This window comes from Leuresthes tenuis, unplaced genomic scaffold (genome assembly GCF_036924035.1).
Source record: "Leuresthes tenuis unplaced genomic scaffold, fLeuTen1.0.hap1 SCAF_4, whole genome shotgun sequence".
Taxonomy (NCBI): Eukaryota; Metazoa; Chordata; class Actinopteri; order Atheriniformes; family Atherinopsidae; genus Leuresthes; species Leuresthes tenuis.
In genome coordinates this window covers 312,050-329,273 of record NW_027325358.1, presented here as the reverse complement: position 1 = coordinate 329,273, position 17,224 = coordinate 312,050, and the positions used below count along the sequence as shown (strand labels likewise).

The 17,224-nt window shown below is 49.2% G+C and overlaps 1 protein-coding gene across 2 annotated transcripts in view; it reads right to left on the bottom strand.

Moving 5' to 3' along the window:
• The window catches only part of LOC140305247 (calpain-1 catalytic subunit-like), a 53,358-nt gene extending 43,790 nt beyond the window's left edge, over window positions 1–9,568 (bottom strand). The window contains exons 1-5 of one of the 2 annotated variants that reach the window (XM_072384013.1): window positions 9,223–9,547; window positions 8,855–8,924; window positions 1,178–1,296; window positions 814–947; window positions 89–257 (exon numbers count right to left, since the gene is read on the bottom strand). In XM_072384013.1, coding sequence (XP_072240114.1) covers window positions 89–257; window positions 814–947; window positions 1,178–1,296; window positions 8,855–8,924; window positions 9,223–9,459 — 729 coding nt within the window. In that variant the 5' untranslated portion in view covers window positions 9,460–9,547. Of the gene's footprint in view, window positions 1–88; window positions 258–813; window positions 948–1,177; window positions 1,297–8,854; window positions 8,925–9,222 lie in introns of both variants that reach the window. The other variant, XM_072384012.1, reaches the window with a different exon arrangement.
• Between the last annotated feature and the right edge of the window lie 7,656 nt (window positions 9,569–17,224).

Here is a 17,224-nt window from a genome sequence, read left to right as displayed (position 1 = left end):
GGACCACGTTGGACCACGGTGGACCACGTTGGACCACGTTGGACCACGGTGGACCACGGCGGACCACGTTGGACCACGGCGGACTCACGTCGATGGAGCAGCCCAGCAGCGCGCCGGCTTCCAGCGCCTTCTTGATGATCTGAAACAGGTTGGAGGGCGGTTGCTTCAGGTCGTAGTTCTCAGCGATGCCTCCGGTAAAATCCTCGAAGCCCTCGGTGGTGGAGCCGCCGGACAGCGCCTCGTAGCAGCCGTTCACCCTGCAGACAGAGCGCAACACATCAGATCTGTGACGCCACCAAGGCACCGCCCTGGTTCTGGTTCTGGTTCTGACGCTGCGACTCCCTCAGATCCGGCACCAAGTAAAAAAACTACTTCTTTTCAGCATGAAAATGGCGCCTGGAAGAAGTTCAACATGACTCCAAACAGCCGAGCGCCAGATGTCCCGCATCTGTGTCCCAACCACGATGGTTCTGGGTCAGAACCTCAGCTCTGGGTCAGAACCTCAGCTCCGGGTCAGAACTTCAGCTCTGGGTCAGAACTTCAGCTCCGGGTCAGAACTTCAGCTCCGGGTCAGAACCTCAGCTCTGGGTCAGAACTTCAGCTCCGGGTCAGAACCTCAGATCTGGGTCAGAACTTCAGATCCGGGTCAGAACTTCAGCTCTGGGTCAGAACCTCAGATCTGGGTCAGAACTTAAGCTCTGACTCAGTTACAGCCCGGACACAACGAGTCAGTCTGATGGATCAGAACCAAATAACTCAGTGAACCATCTGTGCTCCGCCTGCGGCGGTTTGCCAGCACCTGGACGCTCTTACTTGGCGTAGGCCTTCTCCAGCAGGGCGCTCCAGAACTCCCGCCCCTCGGCCGAGTGGACGAACAGCAGCTCTCCGTCTTTGACCGGCAGCCGGTCATCGATCACCACGTCGACCCACTCCCCGAACTGCCAGAACTGAGGACAGACAGAACACAGCCAGACTGTGGTCACCTCAAACATCAAGACATTCTGAAGGGTTCTGGTTCTGCATCATTAACAGAGTTCTGTCTGGTCCCATCAGGGGTCCACAGGGGTCCAGTTTGGGCCCCCTCACCCGTCTGCAGGGAACCATGGCGACCTCTCCAGCTGCAGCATGTCAGCGAAGCAGCACCTGGGCCACCTGACTGATGCAGAACACCTGTTACCTGGAAGTGGAAAATCCCGGCGTAGTCGTCACTAAAGCCCTGGTCGGTGGGAACAACTCTGGCCATCACGTATTCGTTCAAGGTCAGAGAAGCGATGGCCGCCAACAGCCAGCAGTCACCTGGAGACAGGAAACAGTAACAGTGAAACAGACAGTCCTGGCTGCTCACAGCTGCCCCCAGAGGCCGAGCAGGGGACTGCAGGCAGTCAGTTAAAAGACTTAGAACAACATTTCTAACAATAAATTAATGATCAACCTACTCCCCCATTGTTCTTCTATGGCACATAGTACACATTCTACTATGGAGCTGTAATGTGGCATCATCCATCCATCCATCATCCATCCATCCATCATCCATCATCCATCCATCCATCCATCCATCCATCCATCCATCATCCATCATCCATCCATCCATCATCCATCCATCCATCCATCATCCATCCATCCATCCATCCATCATCCATCCATCCATCATCCATCCATCATCCATCCATCCATCATCCATCCATCCATCATCCATCATCCATCCATCCATCCATCCATCATCCATCCATCATCCATCCATCATCCATCCATCCATCCATCCATCATCCATCCATCATCCATCCATCCATCATCCATCCATCCATCCATCATCCATCCATCCATCCATCATCCATCCATCCATCCATCCATCCATCATCCATCCATCCATCATCCATCATCCATCCATCCATCCATCCATCCATCATCCATCATCCATCCATCCATCATCCATCCATCCATCATCCATCCATCCATCCATCATCCATCCATCCATCATCCATCCATCCATCCATCATCCATCCATCCATCATCCATCCATCCATCATCCATCCATCCATCCATCATCCATCCATCCATCATCCATCCATCATCCATCATCCATCCATCATCCATCCATCCATCATCCATCCATCCATCCATCATCCATCCATCCATCATCCATCCATCCATCATCCATCCATCCATCCATCATCCATCCATCATCCATCCATCCATCCATCATCCATCCATCCATCCATCCATCCATCATCCATCATCCATCCATCCATCCATCCATCATCCATCATCCATCCATCCATCCATCCATCATCCATCCATCATCCATCCATCCATCCATCATCCATCCATCCATCCATCCATCATCCATCCATCCATCCATCATCCATCCATCCATCCATCATCCATCCATCCATCATCCATCCATCCATCCATCAATCATCCATCCATCCATCCATCAATCATCCATCCATCATCCATCCATCATCCATCCATCCATCCATCAATCATCCATCCATCCATCCATCCATCATCCATCCATCCATCCATCATCCATCCATCCATCCATCATCCATCCATCCATCCATCATCCATCCATCCATCATCCATCCATCATCCATCCATCATCCATCCATCCATCATCCATCCATCATCCATCCATCCATCCATCCATCCATCATCCATCCATCATCCATCCATCATCCATCCATCCATCATCCATCCATCATCCATCCATCATCCATCCATCCATCATCCATCCATCCATCCATCCATCATCCATCCATCCATCCATCCATCATCCATCCATCATCCATCCATCCATCCATCATCCATCCATCATCCATCCATCATCCATCCATCCATCATCCATCCATCATCCATCCATCCATCCATCATCCATCCATCCATCATCCATCCATCCATCCATCATCCATCCATCATCCATCCATCATCCATCCATCATCCATCCATCCATCATCCATCCATCATCCATCCATCCATCCATCATCCATCCATCCATCCATCCATCATCCATCCATCCATCCATCATCCATCCATCCATCCATCATCCATCCATCATCCATCCATCATCCATCCATCATCCATCCATCCATCATCCATCCATCATCCATCCATCCATCCATCCATCATCCATCCATCATCCATCCATCCATCCATCCATCATCCATCCATCATCCATCCATCCATCCATCATCCATCCATCATCCATCCATCATCCATCCATCATCCATCCATCATCCATCCATCCATCATCCATCCATCATCCATCCATCCATCATCCATCCATCCATCATCCATCATCCATCCATCCATCATCCATCCATCCATCATCCATCCATCCATCCATCATCCATCCATCCATCCATCCATCATCCATCATCCATCATCCATCCATCCATCCATCATCCATCCATCCATCCATCCATCATCCATCCATCATCCATCCATCCATCATCCATCCATCCATCATCCATCCATCCATCCATCCATCATCCATCCATCCATCATCCATCCATCCATCCATCCATCATCCATCCATCCATCATCCATCCATCATCCATCCATCCATCATCCATCCATCCATCATCCATCCATCCATCCATCCATCATCCATCCATCCATCATCCATCCATCCATCCATCCATCATCCATCCATCCATCATCCATCCATCATCCATCCATCCATCCATCATCCATCCATCCATCCATCCATCCATCCATCCATCCATCCATCCATCATCCATCCATCATCCATCCATCCATCCATCCATCCATCCATCCATCATCCATCCATCATCCATCATCCATCATCCATCCATCCATCATCCATCCATCCATCATCCATCCATCCATCCATCATCCATCCATCATCCATCCATCATCCATCCATCCATCATCCATCCATCCATCCATCATCCATCCATCCATCCATCATCCATCCATCATCCATCCATCATCCATCCATCCATCCATCCATCATCCATCCATCCATCATCCATCCATCCATCCATCCATCATCCATCCATCCATCATCCATCCATCATCCATCCATCCATCATCCATCCATCCATCATCCATCCATCCATCCATCCATCATCCATCCATCCATCATCCATCCATCCATCCATCCATCATCCATCCATCCATCATCCATCCATCATCCATCCATCCATCCATCATCCATCCATCCATCCATCCATCCATCCATCCATCCATCCATCCATCATCCATCCATCATCCATCCATCCATCCATCCATCCATCCATCCATCATCCATCCATCATCCATCATCCATCATCCATCCATCCATCATCCATCCATCCATCATCCATCCATCCATCCATCATCCATCCATCATCCATCCATCATCCATCCATCCATCATCCATCCATCCATCCATCATCCATCCATCCATCCATCATCCATCCATCATCCATCCATCATCCATCCATCATCCATCCATCATCCATCCATCCATCATCCATCCATCATCCATCCATCCATCCATCCATCCATCATCCATCATCCATCCATCATCCATCCATCATCCATCCATCCATCATCCATCCATCCATCATCCATCCATCCATCCATCATCCATCCATCATCCATCCATCCATCATCCATCCATCCATCATCCATCCATCCATCCATCCATCATCCATCCATCCATCATCCATCCATCCATCCATCATCCATCCATCATCCATCCATCATCCATCCATCATCCATCCATCCATCCATCCATCCATCATCCATCCATCATCCATCCATCCATCCAACATCCATCCATCATGGATGTTTGCTTCTTTCATACAAACCGGCCGAACTCAGCTTATGACATCATAGCAAAAGTTTGTGATCAAACTTCAGTAGCAGCTGAAAACTCTGCTCACCCACCCACTTCCAACCTCTGAAAGATGAGTTATGTGACATGACTCAGCTGAGGGAGGAGCTGATGAGTCACTCTGCTTCTTCCTTTAAGAGTTACTGAAGAGTTGGATAATAATTAGATTAGATTTATTGTCCTGTGTTTACACAGAGGGGTGGTAAGATTATAGTTTTTGTGTTTCTATTTTCTCTTCAGTGTTTAGAGCCACACCAGGAAGAGTTATTCTGTCCCACAGAACACCCTGCTCACTTCCTGTTTGATGTCAGTAAGTTACCTGTCATCAACATCTGGACAGCTGCTGATTTAATGCAGAAACACAGACACAATGAAGCTGTTCCTGCAGTCAGAAACACTCCAGCTCTGTAGATACAGATAGTTACTGATCCCAGAGGGAAAGCAGGTTAGCAGTTAGCTGTAAGTTAGCAGTTAGCTGTAAGTTAGCAGTTAGCTGTGAGTTAACAGTTAGTTAGTTAGCAGTTAGCTGTAAGTTAACAGTTAGTTAGTTAGCAGTTAGCTGTGAGTTAGCAGTTAGTTAGTTAGCAGGTAGCTGTAAGTTAGCAGTTAGCTGTAAGTTAACAGTTAGTTAGTTAGCAGTTAGCTGTGAGTTAACAGTTAGCTGTGAGTTAGCAGTTAGCTGTAAGTTAACAGTTAGTTAGTTAGCAGTTAGCTGTGAGTTAGCAGTTAGTTAGTTAGCAGTTAGCTGTGAGTTAACAGTTAGTTAGTTAGCAGTTAGCTGTGAGTTAGCAGTTAGCTGTGAGTTAGCAGTTAGTTAGTTAGCAGGTAGCTGTAAGTTAGCAGTTAGTTAGTTAGCAGTTAGCTGTGAGTTAACAGTTAGTTAGTTAGCAGTTAGCTGTGAGTTAGCAGTTAGTTAGTTAGCAGTTAGCTGTAAGTTAACAGTTAGTTAGTTAGCAGTTAGCTGTGAGTTAACAGTTAGTTAGTTAGCAGTTAGCTGTGAGTTAGCAGTTAGCTGTGAGTTAGCAGTTAGTTAGTTAGCAGGTAGCTGTAAGTTAGCAGTTAGCTGTAAGTTAACAGTTAGTTAGTTAGCAGTTAGCTGTGAGTTAACAGTTAGTTAGTTAGCAGTTAGCTGTGAGTTAGCAGTTAGCTGTAAGTTAACAGTTAGTTAGTTAGCAGTTAGCTGTGAGTTAGCAGTTAGTTAGTTAGCAGTTAGCTGTGAGTTAGCAGTTAGCTGGAAGTTAGCAGTTAGCTGTAACCTAGCAGCAGATGCTAGCAAACAATGCTTTCTCATCAGCAGTGATGGACCAAGCCGGAGATGTGCACAGCGTAACTCGCAGTAATGCATGTGAACCGTTAATTACTGCGTTTAAACATTTTGGAAATATTAACCTCATTAAACAGTTGGACCTGGAGACCTCCATCTTTATCAGAAACATGCCGATAATGTAACGGTAACGGAACCGTTCAGCTAGAAAGCTTCAGCTAACAAAGTAATGTGGGAACAATAATGTTCAACTTTCAGAAAGGAGCAGCAGGAACTCCTTAGAAGTCATATATTCAGTATATGCTCCCAGGAACAGGGGGAAGGGATTTTTACACAATATTGAAACTTTATTGCTGGGTTTTTTTCAGGCGAATGAACGTGTGTTTAGAACCAAAGTCTCACGGCAGTTCGTGAAGCTGTCACTAAACTGTCTACTTCGTGCTCCCTGCAATGACCGAATCATTTGTTTTCGTGCTGCTCAGAACGACTTTAGAATGAAAGCATTTCAGCATCTTTCCTGCTGCACCACCTCTTTTACAGCTCTGGTTTTGATGATCCATTTATGTGCTTTTAATGTCTTCATTGACATTGGTGTTAATTTCATTGGTTTGTTGCGTCAGTTTACACGACAGTTCCCATGAGTCTCAGCGACCGTTGCCATGGTGACGACGGCAGCTTTTAGTATAACACTTTCTGTTGCTGATGGGAAACAGAAAGTGAAGCTTTCTGACTGAAGTTAGCCTCATAGTCCAGTGTTATGAATAAAGTCAGCCTTATGGCTTACTATGCAAACATGCGTTTTGGTGTATTTTCACTTGTGTATTCATGAAAGATTAATAAAATACCGCCAAAGATTATGAGTAGTTTTTGTTCTCACATTTCCATAGATACACAGAAAGGGAAATATGTGGAACTTCATCAATGATTGGACACAACAGCACAAACTCTCAGATTAGTCATGAACAGTCTGAGCAGGAAACGGCACAAAACCACAAGTTTCTCTAACCAGAGGGGAAATCAGCTGTTTTAACTGGGAGGAATAACTGCAGAGAGTGTTTCATCCTGTTTGTGCCGGAGCCGCAGTGGATGGGAAGCAGCCTCAGAGACGTTGGTTAGCCTCATTACGCCCAAATTCCTGACTTCAACTTGTTGCAGTATGAACATTAAGTTTCTGTGTGTGGAAACAGATCTTCTGAGAGCAGTTACACAAGCAGCAAGTCAGAGATCCACTGTGGTTTAGAGGCGGCACGAATATGACTCAGCCACCACAGTGCGGGGGGGTGAGGACCGCCGCCGGGCCCAGGCATGTGGGGACGGGCTGGCAGGTCCTCACAGAGGCACAAACACACGCGTGTGTTCTTCACACCGCGCTCCCCCCACTCTGATGTTACACCTAATGTCTCTCACCCGCTAACAATAGCTGGCAAGCCTCTTCCTGTGCTGCTGCCAGCCAATCAGGGCTCAGCAGGCAGCGCCCTCTAATCACAGCTGATCCAGGTTCAGCTGCTTTTATGTGCTTTTTACCTGCTCCTTTAACCAGAAAACCCTCAAAAACCAGCACATACCTGTGGGAACGAGCTGGTGCGTGTCCCTGACGACACGCCGTCACCATGGAAACCGTTCCTGGTTCAGACTGTTTAAACTGTTCTGAAACCCCACAGGGCTTCAGCATGTAAAACTCTGCTGGATCATGAATATGTTTCCATCATTATTATCTGTACTCTGACAGAGGAGCAGGTAATAACTGAATAACACATTTATTCACGCTGTAATCATGCAAATACTTTCTGTTATTAAGCCATATCCTCTATCTAATGCAAATGCTCCTTTAAACATATTCATTATTTCTCACATATCATAGTGTTTTTGCACTAAAGTAGCTTGTAAATATTAGAGCTTGGTTTGTTCTTTATTCTTTGAGTTTGTTCAGGGAGCCAAAAGCTAACCGGAGTCCTCCTGGGGTTGGGGGTTAAACCTGTCCAATAAAGCCGTTTCTGATTATCATACCTGCTGAAAGAGTGTGTTATTTTAAAATGACCCTCAGTTTAAACAGTATCTTAGAGTTGAATGAGTCATGAAGGGAAACCTCCCGTCTCCTCTCTGCAGGAGTGCCCCACGGCTGGGTACTGGGCCTCCTTTTCAGACGGCAGGCCACCTCCATCTAAGCCCCTCTGAAGCGTCAGGAACGCAGAAACACGCCTGACCACGTGTCGGTTTTAAACACGGCCGCTGTCTGCATCCTGCGTGGAAGCTGCAGCCTGAACTATTGATCAACCAGACCATCATCACTGTCTTTGTGTTTCTTTCCAACATCAGTAAACATGGTTGCGTCCGACTCATCTGACACCAGCTGCGGGTACAGAACCCGCTACAGATGGTCCAGAACGCGGCGGAGCGTCTGCTGTTCTATCGATCAAACAGGTCACATGACCCCCCCTCCTCATGGACCCCCACCAGCTGCCTGAATCAGATCCAGTCCCTGGTGCTGCCTTCAGAGACTTCTGGGCCTGCAGCAGCTGTTTAAACTCAGTCCTACAGGCTGATGCTCCTTCTGGACCTCGGAGTTCCTCTCAGAACCTCGTCTGGTTCTGGTTCTGCCATCTCTACAAACAGGGCTTCAGCTACATGAAAAGAACCCTTTTATTGACTTCAATGACCTCTGACCTCCACCCGCGCAGACAGGCTCACCTGAACAACCTGTCTGCTGCAGGTGCTGCGTTCAGGGACAGCTGGGAAACACTCACCCAGAGCTCCCTGACAGATGTCGGTTCTGGAGGCTCCGCCCACGATGAACTCCGGGTTTGAGACGAGTTCCTGAAGCACGGGACCAGAAACGATCAGTTTATTTAAATTCATTTGTAAAAGATAAACAGGAAGCAGTCATCAGGTGTCATTTATCCAGCTTCCTGGTTGAATATAAACATCTCTTTATGAGGGCCAATCATCATGCTGCCATCTGTTCCGACCCACCTCCTCACTGAGCAGAACCAGGCGGCCTGTAGGCCCTGAACTCTCCTTAGAACCGGTCCCTGTCACAGCTGGAACATCTGTCAGAGATGTCCATGGACCGCCCCTCCCACCCCACCCGCCCCGGTCCGGGCTCGGTTCTTACCGTGGGCCTCTTCCAGGTGACTCCGCGGACCTTGTAGGAGCTGGGACCCAGCTCGTTGAAGCCCAGAGATTCGGGCGCGGCCGGGAAGGTCGGGTCGCAGAAAAGCTGGCCGGAGGCTCGGCACTGCGCGCGCAGGACCTCAAAGTTTTGATTCAGGTAACGAACCGCGTTGGCGTTGGTGCCGAACCCGGCGGCCAGGGCCCGCTTCTTGGCTAAAGTCGACGCGACGCCAGACATGATGCCGCAGAGGATCGGTACAGGAGGAGAAACTGCGAGCAAAACTTTTCTTCTCCGAGATTTCAGACCTCCGCCCCGGAGGAGGAGCGTCCGCCTCCCTCACCCTCTGTGCGCGCGCCAGCATGCGCGCAGGAATGCATGCATCACCAGAAACTAACAGAACCTCCAAAAGTCAGAACAGGAGAGTCCAAACTCACAGACTCAGCAGGAAGTCCAGTTAAAATTCTGCTTTCTGCACGTGACGTCAGAGGAGTGAAATCTGAGGTTCTGAACACGTCATCAAACTCTACAAATGGAGTAAGAGTTTCCAGTCCGAACAGAACCGAAGTTCTGGACTGTTTTAGAAGGTCCCATGAAACTATCCAAAGGAATTAAACCGAAAATAAAGGGACAGATCAAACATTTCTGCTTAAAATATGAAAAACGAATCAAATAGAGTCAGTGTTCTGACCATCAGAAGCCGGTCCTGCTGAGGTTCCGGTCCAGTCTGAGAGCTGCTGAGGAAAGTAGGCTCAGTGCTTCCTTTGATGTCTCCTTTAGGAAACACTGGAGCATCCTTGCTGACAGAAAGGAGGTGATTTCCTGTGTGGGTTCAAAGTTTGTGATGAAGAAAGAATTCACGTGAGATTTTATGTTCTGGGGAGGCTCCACGTGGCCGGCAGGGGGCGAAGGAGAGCGGGTAGAATGGGATCCACAAAGAGCTTCACAACAAAAGCCTGAAACATCAAAACCAAAGTTTAAAAAGCTGAGTTTTTAAGCAGTCCACAGATCTGATCACATGACTTTAGCAGACGCTTTTATCCAAAGGATATAACATTACAGCTAACATCAAAGCTAACATTAAGCTACATAGAAGAAAAACCACCAGTCAGGCTCTGTCAGAGGGGACAATCATGACACCCAAGTTTGTAGCCAGAGGTAGGGATTCAGTTTGGATGCAGATGCTGTGGTGTACGGTTGGTTTGGCTGGAAGACCAGCAGCTCAGTTTTTGGGAGGTTAGGTTGGAGGTGATGGGCTTTCATCCCTGTTGATGTGTCAGAGAGACGGTCTGAGATTCAGCTGAGAGCGTGAGGTCGTCAGGTGGGAATGACAGATAGAGCTGGGTATCATCAGCATAGCAGTGGTGTGAGAAGCCATGTGATGAAATGACTTCTGAACATATCTGCCTCCAGTGGCCCCCAGGTAAACTGACTTTGAGACCCCCCGGGTTTAAAGGGTTAAAACCCACTGCTTTTAAAATCTGAAGCGGTTTCATTCACTGATGCAGTTCATTTCAGTTCAGTACCTGAACCAGAACGCAAAGCTTTAAGCAGAGCAATTCTTTCTGGATTATTTCATATTTCTATTTTTTAGTGTTTTTCTGTATTTTTTTGTAGCACAAAATGTTTTAATGGAGGAAGAACAGCTGTTCTGCTGTTGGAGGCGGGTGAGGAGCAGCTTTTCCCAGTAAGAGCTCGGTCGCTCGGCCTGGAAAACAAACAGAGGTCTGCTGACTCAGCACTTTACTCTGAAACAGGTAAAGGTGTGTCTCCTTCACACAAATCTCTTCTTCACTGTAACTTCAGTCTCAAACTTCTTCACATTCAGTCTGTTTGCTCAGCAGTGATGACAGACCAGCCTTCATACCAGAGTGTTTTTACAGCCTCAGAAAGCCGCCTTATTTCAGACCTCCTGTTTCCACCCTCTGGAGGAAAAAACAACTCTAAGATAAGCAATAAATCAAAAATGATGAATATCTTCTACGGTCTCAGCAGTGCAGTTAATTTCCTCTCATTTGGTCCATGTCAGCCGAGTGTTCATGTGACCGGAGACTCCACCACAGACGGCTTTTAGGGTTTGATGCTTCCTGTTTTATACATTCATATACACTTAGATATTTTAGTGCTTGGACTGGTGGGAAAATCCACATAAAAACACATTTTAAACCCAGTTTCTTTCCTCAGAAAGGAGCTAGACGAATAGCAGATAAAATTACAGGCCCTTATAAAGAGCCCCTATCTCAATACTTCAACGTTTAAGGTGGAGTTTAAAGCAAATGTTTACATTTTCTTTGAAAAGACAAAGCTTTATGACTTGTGGAAACATCTGGAGGCCCTGCTATTAAACACGTGGAACACCTGGTGTTAAACACGTGGAACCCCCCGGTGTTAAACACGTGGAACCCCCCGGTGTTAAACACGTGGAACCCCCCGGTGTTAAACACGTGGAACCCCCCGGTGTTAAACACGTGGAACCCCGGGTGTTAAACACGTGGAACCCCCCGGTGTTAAACACGTGGAACCCCCCGGTGTTAAACACGTGGAACCCCCGGGTGTTAAACACGTGGAACCCCCCGGTGTTAAACACGTGGAACCCCCGGGTGTTAAACACGTGGAACCCCCCGGTGTTAAACACGTGGAACACCTGGTGTTAAACACGTGGAACCCCCCGGTGTTAAACACGTGGAACACCTGGTGTTAAACACGTGGAACCCCCCGGTGTTAAACACGTGGAACCCCGGGTGTTAAACACGTGGAACCCCTGGTGTTAAACACGTGGAACCCCCTGGTGTTAAACACGTGGAACCTCCTGGTGTTAAACACGTGGAACCCCCTGGTGTTAAACACGTGGAACCCCTGGTGTTAAACACGTGGAACACCTGGTGTTAAACACGTGGCACCCCTGGTGTTAAACACGTGGAACCCCTGGTGTTAAACACGTGGAACCCCCCGGGTGTTAAACACGTGGAACACCTGGTGTTAAACACGTGGAACCCCCCGGTGTTAAACACGTGGAACCCCCTGGTGTTAAACACGTGGAACACCTGGTGTTAAACACGTGGAACCCCTGGTGTTAAACACGTGGAACCCCTGGTGTTAAACACGTGGAACCCCCCGGGTGTTAAACACGTGGAACCCCTGGTGTTAAACACGTGGAACCCCCCGGTGTTAAACACGTGGAACCCCCGGTGTTAAACACGTGGAACCCCCTGGTGTTAAACACGTGGAACCCCTGGTGTTAAACACGTGGAACACCTGGTGTTAAACACGTGGAACACCAGGTGTTAAACACGTGGAACACCTGGTGTTAAACACGTGGAACCCCTGGTGTTAAACACGTGGAACACCTGGTGTTAAACACGTGGAACCCCCTGGTGTTAAACACGTGGAACCCCTGGTGTTAAACACGTGGAACACCTGGTGTTAAACACGTGGAACCCCCTGGTGTTAAACACGTGGAACACCTGGTGTTAAACACGTGGAACACCAGGTGTTAAACACGTGGAACCCCCCGGGTGTGAAACACGTGGAACCCCTGGTGTTAAACACGTGGAACCCCCCGGTGTTAAACACGTGGAACCCCCTGGTGTTAAACACGTGGAACACCTGGTGTTAAACACGTGGAACCCCCTGGTGTTAAACACGTGGAACCCCTGGTGTTAAACACGTGGAACACCTGGTGTTAAACACGTGGAACCCCCTGGTGTTAAACACGTGGAACCCCTGGTGTTAAACACGTGGAACACCTGGTGTTAAACACGTGGAACCCCCCGGGTGTTAAACACGTGGAACCCCTGGTGTTAAACACGTGGAACCCCCTGGTGTTAAACACGTGGAACCCCCTGGTGTTAAACACGTGGAACACCTGGTGTTAAACACGTGGAACCCCTGGTGTTAAACACGTGGAACACCTGGTGTTAAACACGTGGAACCCCCCGGGTGTTAAACACGTGGAACACCTGGTGTTAAACACGTGGAACCCTCGGCTGTTAAACACGTGGAACCCCCTGGTGTTAAACACGTGGAACCCCCCGGTGTTAAACACGTGGAACACCTGGTGTTAAACACGTGGAACCCCTGGTGTTAAACACGTGGAACCCCCTGGTGTTAAACACGTGGAACCCCCTGGTGTTAAACACGTGGAACACCTGGTGTTAAACACGTGGAACCCCTGGTGTTAAACACGTGGAACACCTGGTGTTAAACACGTGGAACCCCCTGGTGTTAAACACGTGGAACCCCCTGGTGTTAAACACGTGGAACCCCTGGTGTTAAACACGTGGAACACCTGGTGTTAAACACGTGGAACCCCCTGGTGTTAAACACGTGGAACCCCTGGTGTTAAACACGTGGAACACCTGGTGTTAAACACGTGGAACACCTGGTGTTAAACACGTGGAACCCCTGGTGTTAAACACGTGGAACCCCCTGGTGTTAAACACGTGGAACCTCCTGGTGTTAAACACGTGGAACCCCCTGGTGTTAAACACGTGGAACCCCTGGTGTTAAACACGTGGAACACCTGGTGTTAAACACGTGGCACCCCTGGTGTTAAACACGTGGAACCCCTGGTGTTAAACACGTGGAACCCCCCGGGTGTTAAACACGTGGAACACCTGGTGTTAAACACGTGGAACCCCCCGGTGTTAAACACGTGGAACCCCCTGGTGTTAAACACGTGGAACACCTGGTGTTAAACACGTGGAACCCCTGGTGTTAAACACGTGGAACCCCTGGTGTTAAACACGTGGAACCCCCCGGGTGTTAAACACGTGGAACCCCTGGTGTTAAACACGTGGAACCCCCCGGTGTTAAACACGTGGAACCCCCGGTGTTAAACACGTGGAACCCCCTGGTGTTAAACACGTGGAACCCCTGGTGTTAAACACGTGGAACACCTGGTGTTAAACACGTGGAACACCAGGTGTTAAACACGTGGAACACCTGGTGTTAAACACGTGGAACCCCTGGTGTTAAACACGTGGAACACCTGGTGTTAAACACGTGGAACCCCCTGGTGTTAAACACGTGGAACCCCTGGTGTTAAACACGTGGAACACCTGGTGTTAAACACGTGGAACCCCCTGGTGTTAAACACGTGGAACACCTGGTGTTAAACACGTGGAACACCAGGTGTTAAACACGTGGAACCCCCCGGGTGTGAAACACGTGGAACCCCTGGTGTTAAACACGTGGAACCCCCCGGTGTTAAACACGTGGAACCCCCTGGTGTTAAACACGTGGAACACCTGGTGTTAAACACGTGGAACCCCCTGGTGTTAAACACGTGGAACCCCTGGTGTTAAACACGTGGAACACCTGGTGTTAAACACGTGGAACCCCCTGGTGTTAAACACGTGGAACCCCTGGTGTTAAACACGTGGAACACCTGGTGTTAAACACGTGGAACCCCCCGGGTGTTAAACACGTGGAACCCCTGGTGTTAAACACGTGGAACCCCCTGGTGTTAAACACGTGGAACCCCCTGGTGTTAAACACGTGGAACACCTGGTGTTAAACACGTGGAACCCCTGGTGTTAAACACGTGGAACACCTGGTGTTAAACACGTGGAACCCCCCGGGTGTTAAACACGTGGAACACCTGGTGTTAAACACGTGGAACCCTCGGCTGTTAAACACGTGGAACCCCCTGGTGTTAAACACGTGGAACCCCCCGGTGTTAAACACGTGGAACACCTGGTGTTAAACACGTGGAACCCCTGGTGTTAAACACGTGGAACCCCCTGGTGTTAAACACGTGGAACCCCCTGGTGTTAAACACGTGGAACACCTGGTGTTAAACACGTGGAACCCCTGGTGTTAAACACGTGGAACACCTGGTGTTAAACACGTGGAACCCCTGGTGTTAAACACGTGGAACACCTGGTGTTAAACACGTGGAACCCCCCGGGTGTTAAACACGTGGAACCCCTGTTGTTAAACACGTGGAACCCCCCGGGTGTTAAACACGTGGAACCCCTGGTGTTAAACACGTGGAACCCCTGGTGTTAAACACGTGGAACCCCCTGGTGTTAAACACGTGGAACCCCCTGGTGTTAAACACGTGGAACACCTGGTGTTAAACACGTGGAACCCCTGGTGTTAAACACGTGGAACCCCCTGGTGTTAAACACGTGGAACCCCCTGGTGTTAAACACGTGGAACACCTGGTGTTAAACACGTGGAACCCCTGGTGTTAAACACGTGGAACACCTGGTGTTAAACACGTGGAACCCCCTGGTGTTAAACACGTGGAACCCCTGGTGTTAAACACGTGGAACACCTGGTGTTAAACACGTGGAACCCCCCGGGTGTTAAACACGTGGAACCCCTGGTGTTAAACACGTGGAACCCCCCGGGTGTTAAACACGTGGAACCCCTGGTGTTAAACACGTGGAACCCCTGGTGTTAAACACGTGGAACCCCCTGGTGTTAAACACGTGGAACCCCCTGGTGTTAAACACGTGGAACACCTGGTGTTAAACACGTGGAACCCCTGGTGTTAAACACGTGGAACACCTGGTGTTAAACACGTGGAACCCCCCGGGTGTTAAACACGTGGAACACCTGGTGTTAAACACGTGGAACCCTCGGCTGTTAAACACGTGGAACCCCCTGGTGTTAAACACGTGGAACCCCCTGGTGTTAAACACGTGGAACACCTGGTGTTAAACACGTGGAACCCCTGGTGTTAAACACGTGGAACCCCCTGGTGTTAAACACGTGGAACACCTGGTGTTAAACACGTGGAACCCCTGGTGTTAAACACGTGGAACACCTGGTGTTAAACACGTGGAACCCCCTGGTGTTAAACACGTGGAACCCCTGGTGTTAAACACGTGGAACCCCCTGGTGTTAAACACGTGGAACCCCTGGTGTTAAACACGTGGAACACCTGGTGTTAAACACGTGGAACCCCCTGGTGTTAAACACGTGGAACCCCTGGTGTTAAACACGTGGAACACCTGGTGTTAAACACGTGGAACCCCCCGGGTGTTAAACACGTGGAACCCCTGGTGTTAAACACGTGGAACCCCCTGGTGTTAAACACGTGGAACCCCCTGGTGTTAAACACGTGGAACCCCCTGGTGTTAAACACGTGGAACACCTGGTGTTAAACACGTGGAACCCCTGGTGTTAAACACGTGGAACCCCCCGGGTGTTAAACACGTGGAACACCTGGTGTTAAACACGTGGAACCCTCGGCTGTTAAACACGTGGAACCCCCTGGTGTTAAACACGTGGAACACCTGGTGTTAAACACGTGGAACCCCTGGTGTTAAACACGTGGAACCCCCTGGTGTTAAACACGTGGAACCCCCTGGTGTTAAACACGTGGAACACCTGGTGTTAAACACGTGGAACCCCTGGTGTTAAACACGTGGAACACCTGGTGTTAAACACGTGGAACCCCCTGGTGTTAAACACGTGGAACCCCTGGTGTTAAACACGTGGAACACCTGGTGTTAAACACGTGGAACCCCCCGGGTGTTAAACACGTGGAACCCCTGGTGTTAAACACGTGGAACCCCCCGGGTGTTAAACACGTGGAACCCCTGGTGTTAAACACGTGGAACCCCCCGGTGTTAAACACGTGGAACCCCCTGGTGTTAAACACGTGGAACCCCCCGGTGTTAAACACGTGGAACCCCCCGGTGTTAAACACGTGGAACCCCCCGGGTGTTAAACACGTGGAACCCCTGGTGTTAAACACGTGGAACCCCCCGGTGTTAAACACGTGGAACCCCCTGGTGTTAAACACGTGGAACACCTGGTGTTAAACACGTGGAACCCCCTGGTGTTAAACACGTGGAACCCCCCGGTGTTAAACACGTGGAACACCTGGTGTTAAACACGTGGAACCCCCCGGTGTTAAACACGTGGAACCCCCTGGTGGTAGGCCTCCCTGTGGAACCGCAGCAGAACAAGTATCTCTGACTTCTGATGTTTGTTGAAGTGAAACATCATCATGAATCACATGAATTAAGACAAACGCCGAGCAGCT